At 34.2% G+C, this 15,339-nt stretch overlaps 3 protein-coding genes across 7 annotated transcripts; 1 reads left to right on the forward strand and 2 right to left on the reverse strand.

Annotated features, from left to right (window-relative positions):
* Positions 1–43: 43 nt before the first annotated feature.
* Positions 44–4,596, reverse strand: LOC125056146. 3 transcript variants are annotated; one of them, XR_007118009.1, is made up of 5 exons: positions 3,932–4,207; positions 3,084–3,183; positions 2,529–2,722; positions 1,538–1,731; positions 44–1,021 (listed from the first exon to the last, which is right to left on the reverse strand). XR_007118009.1 is itself a non-coding variant. In XM_047659113.1 (5 exons), exons 1-5 carry the CDS (start codon positions 4,329–4,331, stop codon positions 915–917), a joined length of 693 nt encoding a protein of 230 aa, XP_047515069.1. In that variant the 5' UTR covers positions 4,332–4,596; the 3' UTR covers positions 44–914. The 3 variants fall into 3 exon arrangements, 2 of the variants coding, with proteins under 2 accessions (XP_047515069.1, XP_047515068.1); XM_047659113.1 differs by lacking the exon at positions 3,932–4,207 and adding an exon at positions 4,225–4,596 and having other exon boundaries at positions 2,529–2,713; XM_047659112.1 differs by lacking the exon at positions 3,932–4,207 and adding an exon at positions 4,225–4,596.
* A 6,896-nt stretch (positions 4,597–11,492) lies between these two features.
* LOC125056000 lies at positions 11,493–13,802 on the forward strand. Of its 3 annotated transcripts, none has more exons than XM_047658804.1 (6): positions 11,493–11,590; positions 11,828–12,040; positions 12,222–12,384; positions 12,461–12,700; positions 12,859–13,084; positions 13,294–13,802. In XM_047658804.1, exons 1-6 carry the CDS (start codon positions 11,499–11,501, stop codon positions 13,482–13,484), a joined length of 1,125 nt encoding a protein of 374 aa, XP_047514760.1. In that variant the 5' UTR covers positions 11,493–11,498; the 3' UTR covers positions 13,485–13,802. The 3 variants fall into 3 exon arrangements, with proteins under 3 accessions (XP_047514760.1, XP_047514761.1, XP_047514762.1); XM_047658805.1 differs by having other exon boundaries at positions 11,505–11,611; XM_047658806.1 differs by having other exon boundaries at positions 11,552–11,743.
* Positions 13,785–15,165, reverse strand: LOC125055999 (phosphatidylinositol-glycan biosynthesis class W protein-like). Its single transcript, XM_047658803.1, has one exon. It carries the CDS (start codon positions 15,094–15,096, stop codon positions 13,795–13,797), a length of 1,302 nt encoding a protein of 433 aa, XP_047514759.1. The 5' UTR covers positions 15,097–15,165; the 3' UTR covers positions 13,785–13,794.
* Between the last annotated feature and the right edge of the window lie 174 nt (positions 15,166–15,339).

Below are 15,339 nucleotides of genomic sequence, written 5' to 3' on the forward strand. Positions count from 1 at the left end.
CGTTACATCATACTACATTCTTGTCTCGTATTAAAACTTCAGGTATTTGACAAAAACATTGAATTTTTAATAACTACAATTTTAAATGCTTATGCACCAGTACATTAATTTTATTGTCTAATTTTCAATTTTTTATATAGCGTTAAAATATAATTGCCGGCCACTGGTTAGTTTTCAATCCAGTTTTACTTACAAGACGCTATCACTCCTACACATAAACGTTTACGTATACGCGTATTCCAAACGTATACACGTATACGAACCGCGTACGCGTGTGGCAAGTTTTTTTCGAAAGCTGCCCAATGTTTTCTATTACAAGCGCCATATTATAATGAAAGGCGGGATGACATGAGCGAATTGGCCCAAAAAAAAACTTAAATAATGGCTATAATACTTAACACTACCGCTATGTACAAGCTTTATATACTATTTACAATAAAGTTTTTGATGCTTTGGCTATAAATGGGCACTCGCTTACATTCCTACTACGTTTTATTAGGAACTTAACGCCACGAGGGGTGAATTGATGCGATGTGGGTTAAAGTCCAAGACTTTTGATTTGCCGTCTACCATTAAAACTGTTAATTAATTACACTGGGATAGTATATATCTAATTTGGCTTGGAGTCTCATACAAGTCAACATTTCTGACCTGTATTTAGTGGAGATTATTAGTATTTTTTTTAAATGTATCAAAATTTACAACCCTTACAACTTCAATTCACCATCAAATGCACCAGAAAGTTCACAAACCATTTAGGCCTCCAAAATTTCTCCAAGGTCGAGCTTCCAGTATTGCACTTGTCAGAGTCCTATCAAAATTTCTAAAGCTACAGTACCGACCCATCGGAATTTTATGGTTCTACCTTTCCATAGAGACCTTTCCAATAAAACCATACATTGTCCTATTAGGTATTAGCTAGGGCTCGCTTTATGATTTGTGTGCTCCGATTCACTCATCGGCTGCCCCCGGGGAGAGACCGGTCGGAAGGTGCACTCGGAGGAGTCTGAATCTGGTGTTCCTGAAAGATACATAAAGAGGTTTAGGAAGCAATATTCAAATTAATTAAATGATTCTAAACTAAAACAAACTGTTATTATTTCGTTCTGAAATTTTGATTCGCAGAATATGAGGTAACATAATATACACAAAAAAAATAATCTTAAATTTTCCCACATAAATGTTATGTTAAAAAAAACAAAAAGAAAGATGACCCTCTTCCCCATATTTCACCTGGAAAATAATTTAAAAAAAAAAATCTGCTGCAGCAAGGTCAAGTCTTTGGATCCAATATTGTCATTCTGCTTGTCAGCTGATATTAGGACAAAAATGCAAATATTTCTTTTTTTTTTAATTACATCTATGTGAGAAAATTAAAATTATTATTTTGTGTTTAATGATACCGCCCGCGCATGGACACTCACACTGCCAGAAGGCTCACAAGTGGTTTGCCGCTTTTAAGCTAGCAACAAAATCATAATATGGCTATTATGATTTTGTTGCTTAAATAATAAATAGAATATTTAAATATTTTTACCGGGAGTAGAAGGCGTTAACCGGTCAGTGCACATTCGTTTCGACAGCGACTGTTCCCCGTCGTCGCAGCGACGTTTGCCAATGAGTGCATTGGGCCGGATGGGGCTGAAACTCGACGCTCTGATGGGGTTCGGGGATAAACTGCGGCGAGTCGTGTATTTCCGGGGCGGCGATGGGGATACCACTGTGGAAAACCTATAACAAAGATTGTTTTTGAGATAGTAAGGATTTAGTTGACTTAGCATAATTTACATATATGTATAGCTAAATCATGGCTGGAAAGATATATTCAGTGCAGCTACTTGGAGATATACAAAACAAATAAATAAATAAAGCTATTCAATTGATATAATATATAGATATATCATTATAGGCATTTAGTTTAACTAACAAGGCCGACGTTTAACTTTTATTACAAATAGACATTATAAAAACTTGGCCACATAGAAAAGAATAGATAGAATTTTCTTTTGAAGCTTCCGTGAAATGTAAATAGCGTTTCAGGATACATATTATCTGTATAAAAATGTCATCTGCTATCAAAACAGATGACATTTTTTATTATACTTAGTAATGAACATACATAGTTTGCTTGATTGTTATTTTTAAAAAGACTGTTATTAAAGCCTTTTTTGCAACATAATTTTTAATTGATGGACAAATATTTCAATTTTCAACCAACTTCAAAAAGGATGTTATAAGCTTGACCTGTGACCTGTATGTGTGTGATATTATTGAAACGTTATCCATATTTCAGTACAATAATTTACATGTATGTTTCTATGTTTGTCCACTTATTTCATGGAAACTACAAATAATACCGAAATGATCCAAATATTCTCCATCATAGGAAACAGTATAAGTTTAATCAATCGGTTCCATTTTTATAAAGGAGTATCAATGGATATTTGGTTGACAGGCATATATCTATGTTTATTGTATACTTTGACTAAAGCTTTAGCAATCATACATAAATACTATTGTATTCTTACCTTGGGACCCGTGTAGGTGAATTCGCTGGTCCACCGACAAGAGTAAGATCTTCATATGACTGTCCCATTTGCATTGCACTGTGCACTTCACGCTCGTGCGCAACTTCACGCTGATTGCTGACATCAGCACATTCTTCAGCACGCAGTTGATTCACTCGGGGTGTTAATCGCCGCGCACACGATCCCTGAAATATCTAACAGTGAAGTTAATTGTTAATTCATAACCAAGAGTATTTTAAGATATAGTTGACATTATATATAGATTATATACAGAGGCCTTACTATGTATCTTGGCATGACTTTGAGATGCCAAAAACTAACACAGACACAGCACACGCTCTTAGCTACGCTCTCAAATACCTGCTCTCAATTTCAAAAGGTTACAATAAAAGAACGAACTAAGTCAAATTTAGTATACGTTTTTACATAAATTTTAATGAAACACATGATATGCACTGCACTTACATCCAATTCATTCTTTTAATTTAATGATGTCTTCAATTATATTATTTTACCGTTCCTTTTTGTAGCTTATTAGATAGTCTAGGTACTCACTGGTATATTAATAGCCGCTGAAAGTGGGCTGCAACTGATGCTGTTGCTACGCGTCCGAGGGAGGCTGTTATTGGAGAACATTCCGAAAAATGATGTACTCCTGAAAGAATAACTCTTTATTAATACTGTAATAAGAGATTTAAGGATAAAATTAATATAATATGATCTAAGGCAAGATACAGGATTCTGCCAAATAAATAAAATTTGATAATAATATATACACTGATTGCTTACTGCACACATATTTTAGAATAGATACTACAACCTACAATTGCCTTGCAACATACCATTCAACAATTCATTATACCTATGCCATATTTTTGTTTTAATAAAGTAATTAATTATCCTTTATTATCATTACCTTGTCAGCTGGAAGTCTTGAAACTACTGATTATGTAATACGGCTATGAATTTCTTATGATTATTTACAAAGCAAACACTTAGGGAAAAATGCATTATTCTTAGATTTAAAGTAAATAAAGTTATACTTACACACACATACACTACTGAATTTAATTACTATTAGTTAAGTATTTAAAACCAAGTTGAAAGTTAGTTTCAGTGACAACATTTTTATTAAAATACTAAACTTCAATTATCAAAACATTCAACAGAACAAAATCACAGCTATATGGCATAAATATCTATATACAACATTTTTATTGTTTGTAAACTGTCTTCAGTAGAGATAATATGTTTTAATAACAATAGTTAACAAGTTCATGAGTTGTAATCAAAAGATGTTTTAGTTTTATTACATCTTCAACTGCTGTGTGTGGGTATAATTAAAATTACTGTTGTTACATATTATAGAATTCCATTGATTAAAATACAACAAACATATTTACCAAGTTCAAGGGTTTAAATACTCTAGAGAAATTGTGAAAACTTATGAAAAGTTTTATCAATTTAATGACCCATGCCAATGATTGCCTTATCAACATATCACAAACAATTTCATTTTTATCAAACTTAATTTTGCATACTATATACATGAATATATAATGCATGGAACATGCAGCGACTAATTGCAAGGCTAAATACGTACATGTCACCCATAAGCTCGCATAGCAGGTGTCAAAAATAGGCAAGTAGCTTAGCGACTGATTCCGACGTGGGAGGCATATTTCTATTACATTACCTGGGTGCAGTACTGGTCGTAGGTGAAGTTGCTGTCGTTGATGCAGCCTCATTGATCAAAGGTGCACTACTACACCTCTTCAATATGTTAGGAGTATCCACATCCATTATCTATCAGCCAACATTAATTTACTGACGTATTGTTGTAGACATGGATTGCCGACTCAATTACCACTCTACTATTTATGTAACACTGTAAGTGCACTTAAGTATAAACTAAGAAACTACATACTCTAATTTTACTACGAAATACATGTTATTTCTCATACGTTTATCAAAAGATATTACAAAATAAAATTATTACATACGCGATCTCAGAAAGCTTACAAGAGGCACGGTGTTGAGCTGTCAAACCGCCACAGTATTATAAAAAGAGTATATAAACATTAAACGCTAACATAGTCTAACGTAGTACAGATGCGAAGAAATATATAATTTAGAGAACAAAATATTACCTATTAATACTAATTAAACTAGTAATAATCCATCAAATTTGTATTTTGAACCATAAAAAACTTAACAGTATGCTTTATATTATAGTATACAATCTATGTTAAAAATATATATATGTATATTATTTTAACTTTATCATACCTAACTCAGAGATTAGAGACAAAATTTAATAGATTTAAAGAATATTCTTTTAATTCACCAAAACAAAACATATTATTAAAATTTGTTGGTATCTATGTATCTGATAACTGCTGGCACGATGCTTTCAAACTTTTTGGTTATTTATTTATTTATTTCGTAATCCTACAGCTAACAAAATTTTTTTATACAAAACCAATAACATTAACTAAGTGGTACCTAATTTGGCTGTGTTGTGTGATGGTGAAAAAGTGAGGGTAAGTACGTGAAGGTGTGTATGTGGGTGAGGCTCATGATGCAGGTGATTTTGCGCTATGGATATTCTTAATACTTACTTCTTTTAACCGTATTCCACGATAGCATAAAAAAAATGCCTTAAAAATTGGTTGTTGTATGTCTGGGCTGCGCAATGCAAAACTGAGTTTTTTGAATAGTTATTGTTGATGTGAGGAACAAGAAACAAAGCACGAGTCTGGTAGGCGGGAACAAGGAAGGGCAACTTTCCTTTCTAGGAGCTGCAATTAATATTATTTGAGATGCTGTCATAAATCGTATTGTTTTCGTCGAGAGTCTAAAATATACATTTTAAAATATTTTATAGGAGATAAATTTTATAAAGTCGTTTTGCATCTTTTCAATTTTTTCTTTGTGTACTGTGTAACTTGGTGACCACACCGAGAAACCATTTAAGAATTTTAATTAAATTTTACTAAATTTTTTTCTCTTTTCATAGCTCTACTGCCGCACTAGCCGCAGGCATTATTATTATTATGTGTTCCGTTTGACGTCCGAGGTCCATTATGAGAGTACATCGTTTCCTTTTCCGCCCAAATCGCTAGAATCCGACCTTTTCCCACCACGTGACACCGCCGCCAGCGCCCAGCGTTTGAAACTGGAACTAACTTTTTATCGCGCTAAAGCAAGCCGCCAGAGTTCTTGTTCATTGTTGCGTCGTTTTTCGTCTTGCACAGTCGCTAGTGCACACTTAAAAACGAATCCGTATATTCAAAGTTATATCGACCTAAAATTTATTTTCAAAGTGGAAATAATTATTTCGTAAAATGGTTAACTCGGTTTTCACGTTAAAAATATAAAATGGCTAATGAAAGTGCTAAAATCGGTGTAAATGTGTTGGCTACGCGGTCAAACGTGCCTCACCCGCGCTTTACAAGGCCGTCTCATATCACGGGAGATATTGTCTCTGCAAGTTCTGACAAGCCGAGTTCTTCGCAAAGTTCGAGTACGAGTGAAGAGGATGAAGAACCGCCGCCACAGCAGTAATTCACGTGATTAATCTCAGGTTTGAGCAATTGTCGCAGTAATTGGTGAGTCACCTTAATAATACTTTTTTACAATTATGCTGCGTCGTCTAGCATGTTACATAAAGTGACCGAATCTAATAATGCAAACCTACACGACCCTTTTTTGAACTATGCGGCTGTAGTTAATGATATTGCTCATTTAGACGTGTCGGTTCAAGAACCTCCGAGTTATAAATTAATTATAATATTAATTTCAATGCAGAGGTTTTTACATTTCTGATTTGAACTGTGTACGTTATATTGATATACAAAAGAAATACGTTGCTTTTCCTGCTTTTACCGATTTAAAAATGAGTTTATCAATAAAGCGTTACGTAGCTTTTTAGTGGTCTTCAGTCGAACGCGGTTCTTAATTTAAATTCTATACATAATAAATTGCAAGAATGTTTTGGTCAAACTTTAAAAACATGTTATAGAAGATTTAGATAAAATTCCCACCCCTCTTCGGAGTACATGTTTAATCCTGAAAAATTATCTAAATATTTACAAAATGTTGGTAGTATTGTCAAAATTGACAGAATTCGCGGGTACCAATCTAAAACAATACGCGTTAAATCACGCATACGTTTTTAATCGCCTGTAGCTTCAACGTCTCAGGTTAGTCAAAAGCCCTTTCTTGGTAACCGATACAACTCAAAACAAGGACAACAGAGTCACAACTTCGATAATCACGAAAATAAAAAAATGTGAGCCGTCACGGGACGCCTGGCAGATGTGAAACATCGACATTATTTTGATAAAATAACGATGACTATTTATTGAATAAACATTTATTTTCATTTAAATACAAAAAATTTACGAATTTATTTCAAAACGTGACTACTTAATTCGTTTAATCAGTGACTTCGAAATACACCGTACACACTACTGCATATAGACTGTATATATACCATCATATAGCGTGGCATCGCCACGGCATTTGCCGCCACACCAGAAATCGGTTTTACGTGCGGTTATAGATGTTTCACATCAAAAGGGGGGACGCAAATATAACAATCCAAATAAATACCAACATAAGTGACTCGATGGGCTTTTCGGGCGGATTTTTAAGGAACTATCACAAAAATTGGGTCAAATTAAAACCTCCTTTTTCCATTCTAAAATAATAACCTCCGCTCGAATAACTTTCAATCGAAAACCGCTATTAGTACTGTCCTAAATCCTAAAAAAGTTGCAAACACCTGTTTCAACTTCGATTTCCTTGGAAATACATACCATGATTCGAGACCATATACTGGAGCCAGCACCGCTGACTCCGTCGTTCATATCTATCATATCATATCGTTCATATTTCATAATAACGAAGAACGGAAAAATCGAGTCATTTTCAGCCTAAAATCTTTAAATCGGTTCATGAAACCAGAACCTTTTCATCTGTTTCATCACCACCAAATGCCAAATTTCCTACAAAAAGGCGATTGGATGGTGAAGCTGGATCACAGGCAATCCTACTATCATGTACCGATTTCCCTCGAACATCGTTGCTTTCTGCGTATCAGTTACGAGGGAAGGCTCCTTCAAATAACTTGTCTACCTATTGGGTTGGCCATAGCTCCGAAAATGTTTGCTTCGGTGACAAATTGGACAGCCGAGCTATAACGCCGTCAGGGCTTAAGAGTGATCGTTTTCTTGAACGATTACTTACTGGTCCACCAGGATAGAACAATTCTTAACTCCCAGGTTCTCGTAGCCATGACCTTTTTGAAGAACCTGGGCTGGACCATAAATCGAGAGAAGTCGATATGCACTCCAACGAGGTCGATCGATTTTCTGGGTATCACGTGGGACACACTATCAAATGCAAAGTCCTTACCCGTAAAAAGTTATCAAAATTCGTCAGTGCCTGATAACACGCTTGTCAGCCGGCAAATTGGACCCTCAAGCAGGCCCAACGCCTCTTAGGGTATCTCAATTTTGCGACCTTCATCACCCACCGGGGAAGGTTGCGTTGCCGAACGCTGGAGCGACACAGCAATGCATTTAGGAGAGCTCCTCTTTGCCCGAGTTCTCTTGCAGAGGTGAATCAGGACGTGGTATGGTGTTTGCACAACCTCAGTCACAAAACACCGATTCACTTCAAAACAAGGCATGTGAATTACATTGTCACCGATGCCTCGGATCTACAATGGGGAGCGCTAATCAACAACAAACCCCTGAATGGTTCTTGGACTCTTGAAGTCAGATTGAGTGGCATTGCAATTTAAAGGAGATGCACGCTGTGGTAGCAGCAATCTCTTTGACATCCGAAGTCCTAAAGAACTCGATGGTAATCCTGCAAAGCGACAGCAAAACTGTTGTATCGTACATAAAAAACGAAGGAGGAACAAGGTCCCAAATGCTGTTAAAATTGACAAAAGATCTTCTGGCACTGACGGATAGTTTGAATATTGTACTTATCCCTCACTTCCTTGCCGGGAATGTACAACGTGGAAGCCGATTACCTCTCGCGCAATCGCAGGGGCACCGAATGGCATCTCTTGAAAGAGGCAACCACGGACATATTCAGACGATGGAGAACCCCCGAAATAGATCTTTTCGCGTCACGAGAGGCTCTTGTCGTGGCAAGTTATGTGTCGCTAGACTTATTAGACTCCAACACTTGCTTCACCACGCCTTCAGTAAATGCTGGCGATACGATCTAGCGTGGATATTTCCACCGCCAGTGCCTCTACCTCGAGTGCTGCACCATCTCAACTTATCCCATGGGAAGTTCATAATAATAGCACCCAGGTGGAGGAAGCCTTTTTGGCGCCCGGATTTGAAAGGCCGAGCACTTGCACCCTCGCTACCAATACGGAATCTAAACAAAACCCTGATAAATACCGTAACGGGTCAACCTCCTCCTCAAGGGCAGAAATTACAGTTGGAAGCGTGGCTGATTTTGGCTGGAAAACACGAGACGAAAAACAACTTATTTCGTCGTGTTTGAGAGCTTCAACAAGGAAAACATATGCCCCTATTTGGTATAAATGGGTAAATTGGTGTCAACATAGTAATATAAACTGTCGATTCCCGGCTCCTCCTGATGTAGCTAGATTCTTAGCAAACCTATTTATAAAGGATCATCTGGCATAGATATCTATATATCTAAATCTATTATCTAAATAGATCTATATCTATTTTAGTTCACAAATCTGACATAGCATCAATTTGTGAGGCTCTAAGCGATGTTAAAATTTTATCTAATAAATTAGTAAAACATATCCTTAAAGCGCTAGCTCAATCCTATCTATAGCTAGACCAATCGCGCAGTAATTGCCAGTATGGGAAGCGGGGAAAGTTATAAATTATTTGAAAAGCCTAAAACTAGATGAGCAAAATTTATTTCATAGCTCGAAACACACAGCCACAATAATTTTATTGGCTTCTGGGCATAGAGTTCATGATTTGACTCTCTTGCTTTTTCGAGCCTCAGCATTTTATTGATAACGGTGATTCCATCACTTTGCATCCGGGTTTCGGTTTTAAAACAGATACAGGAACGTATAGACAGTCAAGTTGGACGTTTTTATCGTGCCCGGAGAAACATCTAAATCCCTTATTTTGGCTTAGGGCACTCATAACTGTCTCTAATAATAGATGAGGCTCCTTGACAAATTTGTTTATTACAACCATATATCCTGTAAGACCAGCTACGCCCACAATTTTTGGGGGCTGGGTCAAGAAACCCCTTTTGGAATCAGGTATCGAAGCATCTCGGGGTACTTGATCAGCTGTTGCTTCGCTAAATTGTTTTAGAAACATAAATGATATTCTTGGTTAGGCAAATTGGCGTCATGAAAGTACATTAAAGATATATTATTGTCGAAATCTAGATAATAATAGTCAGAATGCTGAGACTCAATCAGAAGTCTCTTTCTCAGTACTTTCGGCCGCTTAATGATTAGCCAAGTATTCTACTTCATTATAAACAATAAAAAAATTGTTATTATGTTTATTAGGCTTTAATTAGCTTGTATTGTTTATTTCATCATGATTCTATCGGATATAAATAATTCAAATCACATTGTTGCGTTTTTTAGTTATTAATATATAACTTTACAAGCCACCAGGAGATAACAAACACGTCTCTCATAATGGACCTCGGACGTCAAACGGAACACATAATATAGAAATTTTACCTAAAAATAAAATTTGTATTATGTTTCCTAAGACGTCCGAGGTCCAAACAAGCTCTTCCTGGACCCTGGTTCTCTTATTATGAGACAAACAATGAACAAGAACTCTGGCGGCTTGCTTTAGCGCGATAAAAAGTTAGTTCCAGTTTCAAACGCTGGGCGCTGGCGGCGGTGTCACGTGGTGGGAAAAGGTCGGATACTAGCGATTTGGGCGGAAAAGGAAACGATGTACTCTCATAATGGACCTCGGACGTCTTAGGAAACATAATACAAATTTTATTTTTAGGTAAAATTTCTATATTATAATTATGTACGCATTGCCGGGCACAGATGAATTAGAGCACTCGTCTGTGGCCCTAAATAAGTGCGTGACATTCACTAATGACATATATGATTTGTATGGATGCTGTACCTTTAAGTAATCTGTGATTTTTATCAAATACAATATATAGTGCTTTTCATGAAAGAAGTCCCGCGGTGATTTTTGGAACTAAATTTGACAGGTCGGCAATGTTGTCATTCGTCGATGTTATCAAGTTCGTTTGTTGTGGTAGATTTTTGTGAATTTTTAACTAGCTTAGTGCATTTTGAAGATTGATTACAATGCCAAAAGTTCAGCTCGAGAAATTATATTAAAGGTGAAAGAGTTCTGTGGAGCGGAATATAAGAATCAAGGTGTTTTAATACCACAAAGCAATGTTCGGAAGAGAGTTGCCGCCATAACAGGTATTTTTTAGAGTTGCCATTTAAAATTTTTTTGCTGTATTGATGGGACTTTTATGATATAAATTCGTTTTTGCAACAAAATTGAATAAATACATAACGTGATGAAACTAGGTGACTGAAATTATAACGTATATTACATAAGCATTATAAACTTAAAATTACTATTATTTTTAATTGTTCATAATTGAATTGCAGGTGTGTCAGAGAAAACTGTAACAAGAATTACAAACGAAGGTAGAACAGCGGCGTGTATTTCGAAAAAAATTGTAACCCAACAATTATGCATTAAAACTCTGAATAAAAAATTGTATTGCTTTTCTTTACCCTATTTTCTCATCTTTTCCCTGTAAGTAGGTAGAGCACCGCTAATATAAGTAAATAAAAATATGCTTTTTACATAACAGAAATATTGTTTCATCGAAGTATGCAGAAAATATGTAGTATTATTTGATAAATTACATCTGCTAAATGTAAATAATATAGGTAATTTTTTTACTCATAAATGGCAACATTACGTCATGCGATTGCAGCGCCGCGTCTGGGGGACTTCTTTCATGAAAAGGACTATATCTAATATACTCTATGCCGAAAAGCGACCGAGAACAGAAAGGTCTAAATTCCCAAATCAAATGTAAACAAATCAGCAAAAATATTTGTGATAGTTCATAGTAGATACTAGATAATATCTTATTCTTACTTTGATTTTAGTCACATGCCTAATTACATTATATTAGATAAAATTCCCCATGTATTTGCGAAGAAGGTAGAAAATATACTAAGGATATTTTCCATCTATCATCATCATATATTGGTTTAATTTATTAGTTTTTTTGTTATATATTTTCAGTTCTGTGCTAAAGTATCTACTAGCGTCATGTCTTGGAGGTGTTTTGTACAGTGAATGGTTTGCCTACAAGATACAGCCCCTTTTTTGGAAAAACTTGCAGTGTCAATCAGAGCAATCATGCACCAAAATATTATTTATCGCAGATCCACAAATACAGGGAGAGTTAGCTGTACCACCCCCACTTAGCTATCTTTTCAACTGGGATAGTGATAGGTATTTAATCATTTATAAATATAGATATTTTTAAAACTTTTGTAATACATACAATTAGCATTGGTAGGATCCAATAAAAAAATTCCAGGTTAAAAACTAACAACTACCACTGCAATTACTAATAGTCTCACTTCTTTTATTATATTTAAGTCTTAATTTTTTTAATACAATGTTATTTCAGATATTTAAAGTCTACATTTTCAATTGTCGAAAACTATTTTCGTCCTGATATCCTTGTTTACCTTGGAGATCTAATGGATGAAGGGAGTATTTCAACAAGGGCCCAGTTCCATGGCTATGTTAAAAGATTATCAGAAATCTTTGATTCACGTTACCCTGTTGTGGTAATGAACATTTTAGTATTACATTTTTCACGTAGAATGAATTTTTTATCTATCTGCATACACATATCTGTTACAGCAAGTCTGGATACCAGGAGACAATGATATTGGAGGTGAAAATGAGCCAATAAAACATGATAAAATTGAAGAATTTAGAACAGTGTATTCACAACCAAATGTCATAGTATTTAAAAACATTTCATTTTACAAAGTTAGCACAATCACATACTCTGTACCACAGCCTCTTGAGAATGATTTAAACTTTAAAATTGCTATCTCCCACTATCCAGTAATTGAAAGAACAGCATATGCTAAAAAGGTATGTGAAATCTGTTTTAGGGGCATGACTTTTAATTAATTAAATCTTAGTTTAATCATTAGTAAGGTAAATGGAAACCAACTTTCCATGATGTACTATTTTCAAATCTTACATTATGTATGAGTTACTTACATTGACTATGACAATCTAAATTACAGGTTATCGATTCTATACACCCTGACATATTTTTTTGTGCTCATGAGCATAAATCAAAATATGTAAAATTTAAAAGGGATTATGCATCAAAGGAGACACATTTACTTAGTTACAATGATCCAGTTTTGTCTATATCCTTTGATAACAATTGGCTTTATGAGATCTATGTACCTACATGCTCATATAGAATGGGGACAAGCAAGATTGGATATGGTGCTGCTGTAGTTGGTGAGTTGATATTATGGTCCTAGATGATACTTACTATATAAAGTATATTTGAGAATAGCAATTTGATGGAATTCTTTGGTAACTATATTTTCATGAGATGATTAAAACTGATAAATAATAATTTTAGAAACAGAAATTTTGTACTATATTTTGTTTGCTATTAAAATATTTCTTAATCTTATCTTTTAAAGTGTGTTTTTTATTTCCAGAAAAGAATAACCAGCAACTAAAGTATACTGTCTTCTGGTCTCCCGCTAGATTTCCCTATTTATTTTTTTATTTATTAATGCTTGTCATTCTCATTGGATATACCTTATTATGCTGCTTTATAAGAATATTATCGAAGTTGTCCAATATAGTAAAAACTGAAGATAAGCAGTTTTTACTACAGCACACTTAGTTATTTATAAGACTGATATGACAGCCTATTTTTATTTATTTCTTAGATATTATCCACATTTCAATAACAGGGTATTCATTTAAAATGTCATGTTTTAAGACTTGATTTCAGGACCAATTTATATATAGGTCAAAATATTTGTCCTAATTGATTAGGAAGCTAGCTTGTTTAAAATTTTATTTACCAGAAGAGTGATTATTTGCACCACAACTATCCAGTGAAACTGTGTTCTATTTTTACATTGCCTTTATTATTATATAAGACATTTCTGATTAATAATATTAAATGAAACATGGTTAATTAAAGTGTTTTAAATTTGAATGTCCAATTTATTCAATAAAACTGTAACAAATATTGTAGATACCATATAAATATTTAATATAACAAAAGTGTTGCCAGCTGACAACAATAATGTTTGGAACATTAAATTTACTAGCCCTGTGGATATATTACATATTAGAAAGTAAATCAAACCATTGTCATTTATAGCTGACACAATAAGTGGTGACTGAAAAACTTTTTTATTTTCTAGACATATTTCAAAAAATAACAAAAGGGATAGAATGACTAACAATACAGATATTAAAAATAGAATGTAACCTGCATTAGCTAAGGTTCTTGATGTTGGTCTGAATAAATTAACAAAATATGCTAGAAAAACTGAGGCTATGGCATAGCTGACCAATTTTTTTAAAGGGCTTTTATTTTCTTTGAGTAACAACTTTTTTATATGAACTGCAAATAAATATAAACAGACATAGCCCAGGTTAGATGAAATACCTTCACGATTAGCATCTATAAGTGTTAAACGAAGGGAACTATTGAATACCCATTCTTCCAAGCTGTTATACAATAAAATTTCATGAATAAAAATTGTAATAATACTCAACAACAAAGGTTTATTTGATGCTAGAAGGAACATGGTTGAGATAAGTTTACAAAAGGCTAAAGTAAAAAAGAAGTTCCAGTGAACACCGTACTCTGTCACATGCTCATGGTAATTCATTTGTTTTATTGAGACAAACCTCCCAATACCAAGTATTAAAAGTATTGAAATAACTTTGAAGTTACTTTTACCAATTTTTAATAAATTATCATTTTGAAAATCTCTATGTACCAGGCCACTCATTAAAACAAATAAACCAACACCTGTGTCCATCAAACTATAGCCATACATTTCCGTTTTTGCCAAATAGCGTGGGAAATGTTTGAAATCGACTGCTAATATAGCTACAGCAGTTATTAAATATGTTAACCCCCTCAAAGATGTTATAGTATGTAATCTTTTTCTAGATATTCTATTAGAATCATTAAAAATTTCTAACATTTTAGGAATGTTTAAGTTTACAACATTGTAAAGTAACACTATCATTATGATTATGTTAAGATGATAAATATATTCTGCCAGCAGAGTATGTGCTAAAATTAAAGGAAGAACTATTACAATATATTCATATAGATATTGCAAAGGCAACTGTTTCTTTTCTTGAATTGCACACAATAAAGTACACTGAACTGTAAAGAAAATGCAAAAGAACGTATGGACTGCATTAGAACCATTATTATTTTTCATCTGCGATTCATGGTATAGTTTGTACTCGGTAGAATTCATTTTCACTAACTTCTTCACATATTAAATATTTAAGGGATATTAAAGCCAATTACCGCCACTACTAAAGTACTAACGCGTTACATGATACGTCATACGATACGATAACAGAATACAGATTGACACTTGAAAGTTGTCAATTGTCATAAAATGTTATTTGATAAGTCGATAGCAAACATCAACGAAAATACATTTCCTTCATGGTTGATAGATCATCATCAGCATAGGACATACAGACTACTTGCA

The sequence above is a fragment of the Pieris napi genome, chromosome 14 (assembly GCF_905475465.1).
Source record: "Pieris napi chromosome 14, ilPieNapi1.2, whole genome shotgun sequence".
Taxonomy (NCBI): domain Eukaryota; kingdom Metazoa; phylum Arthropoda; class Insecta; order Lepidoptera; family Pieridae; genus Pieris; species Pieris napi.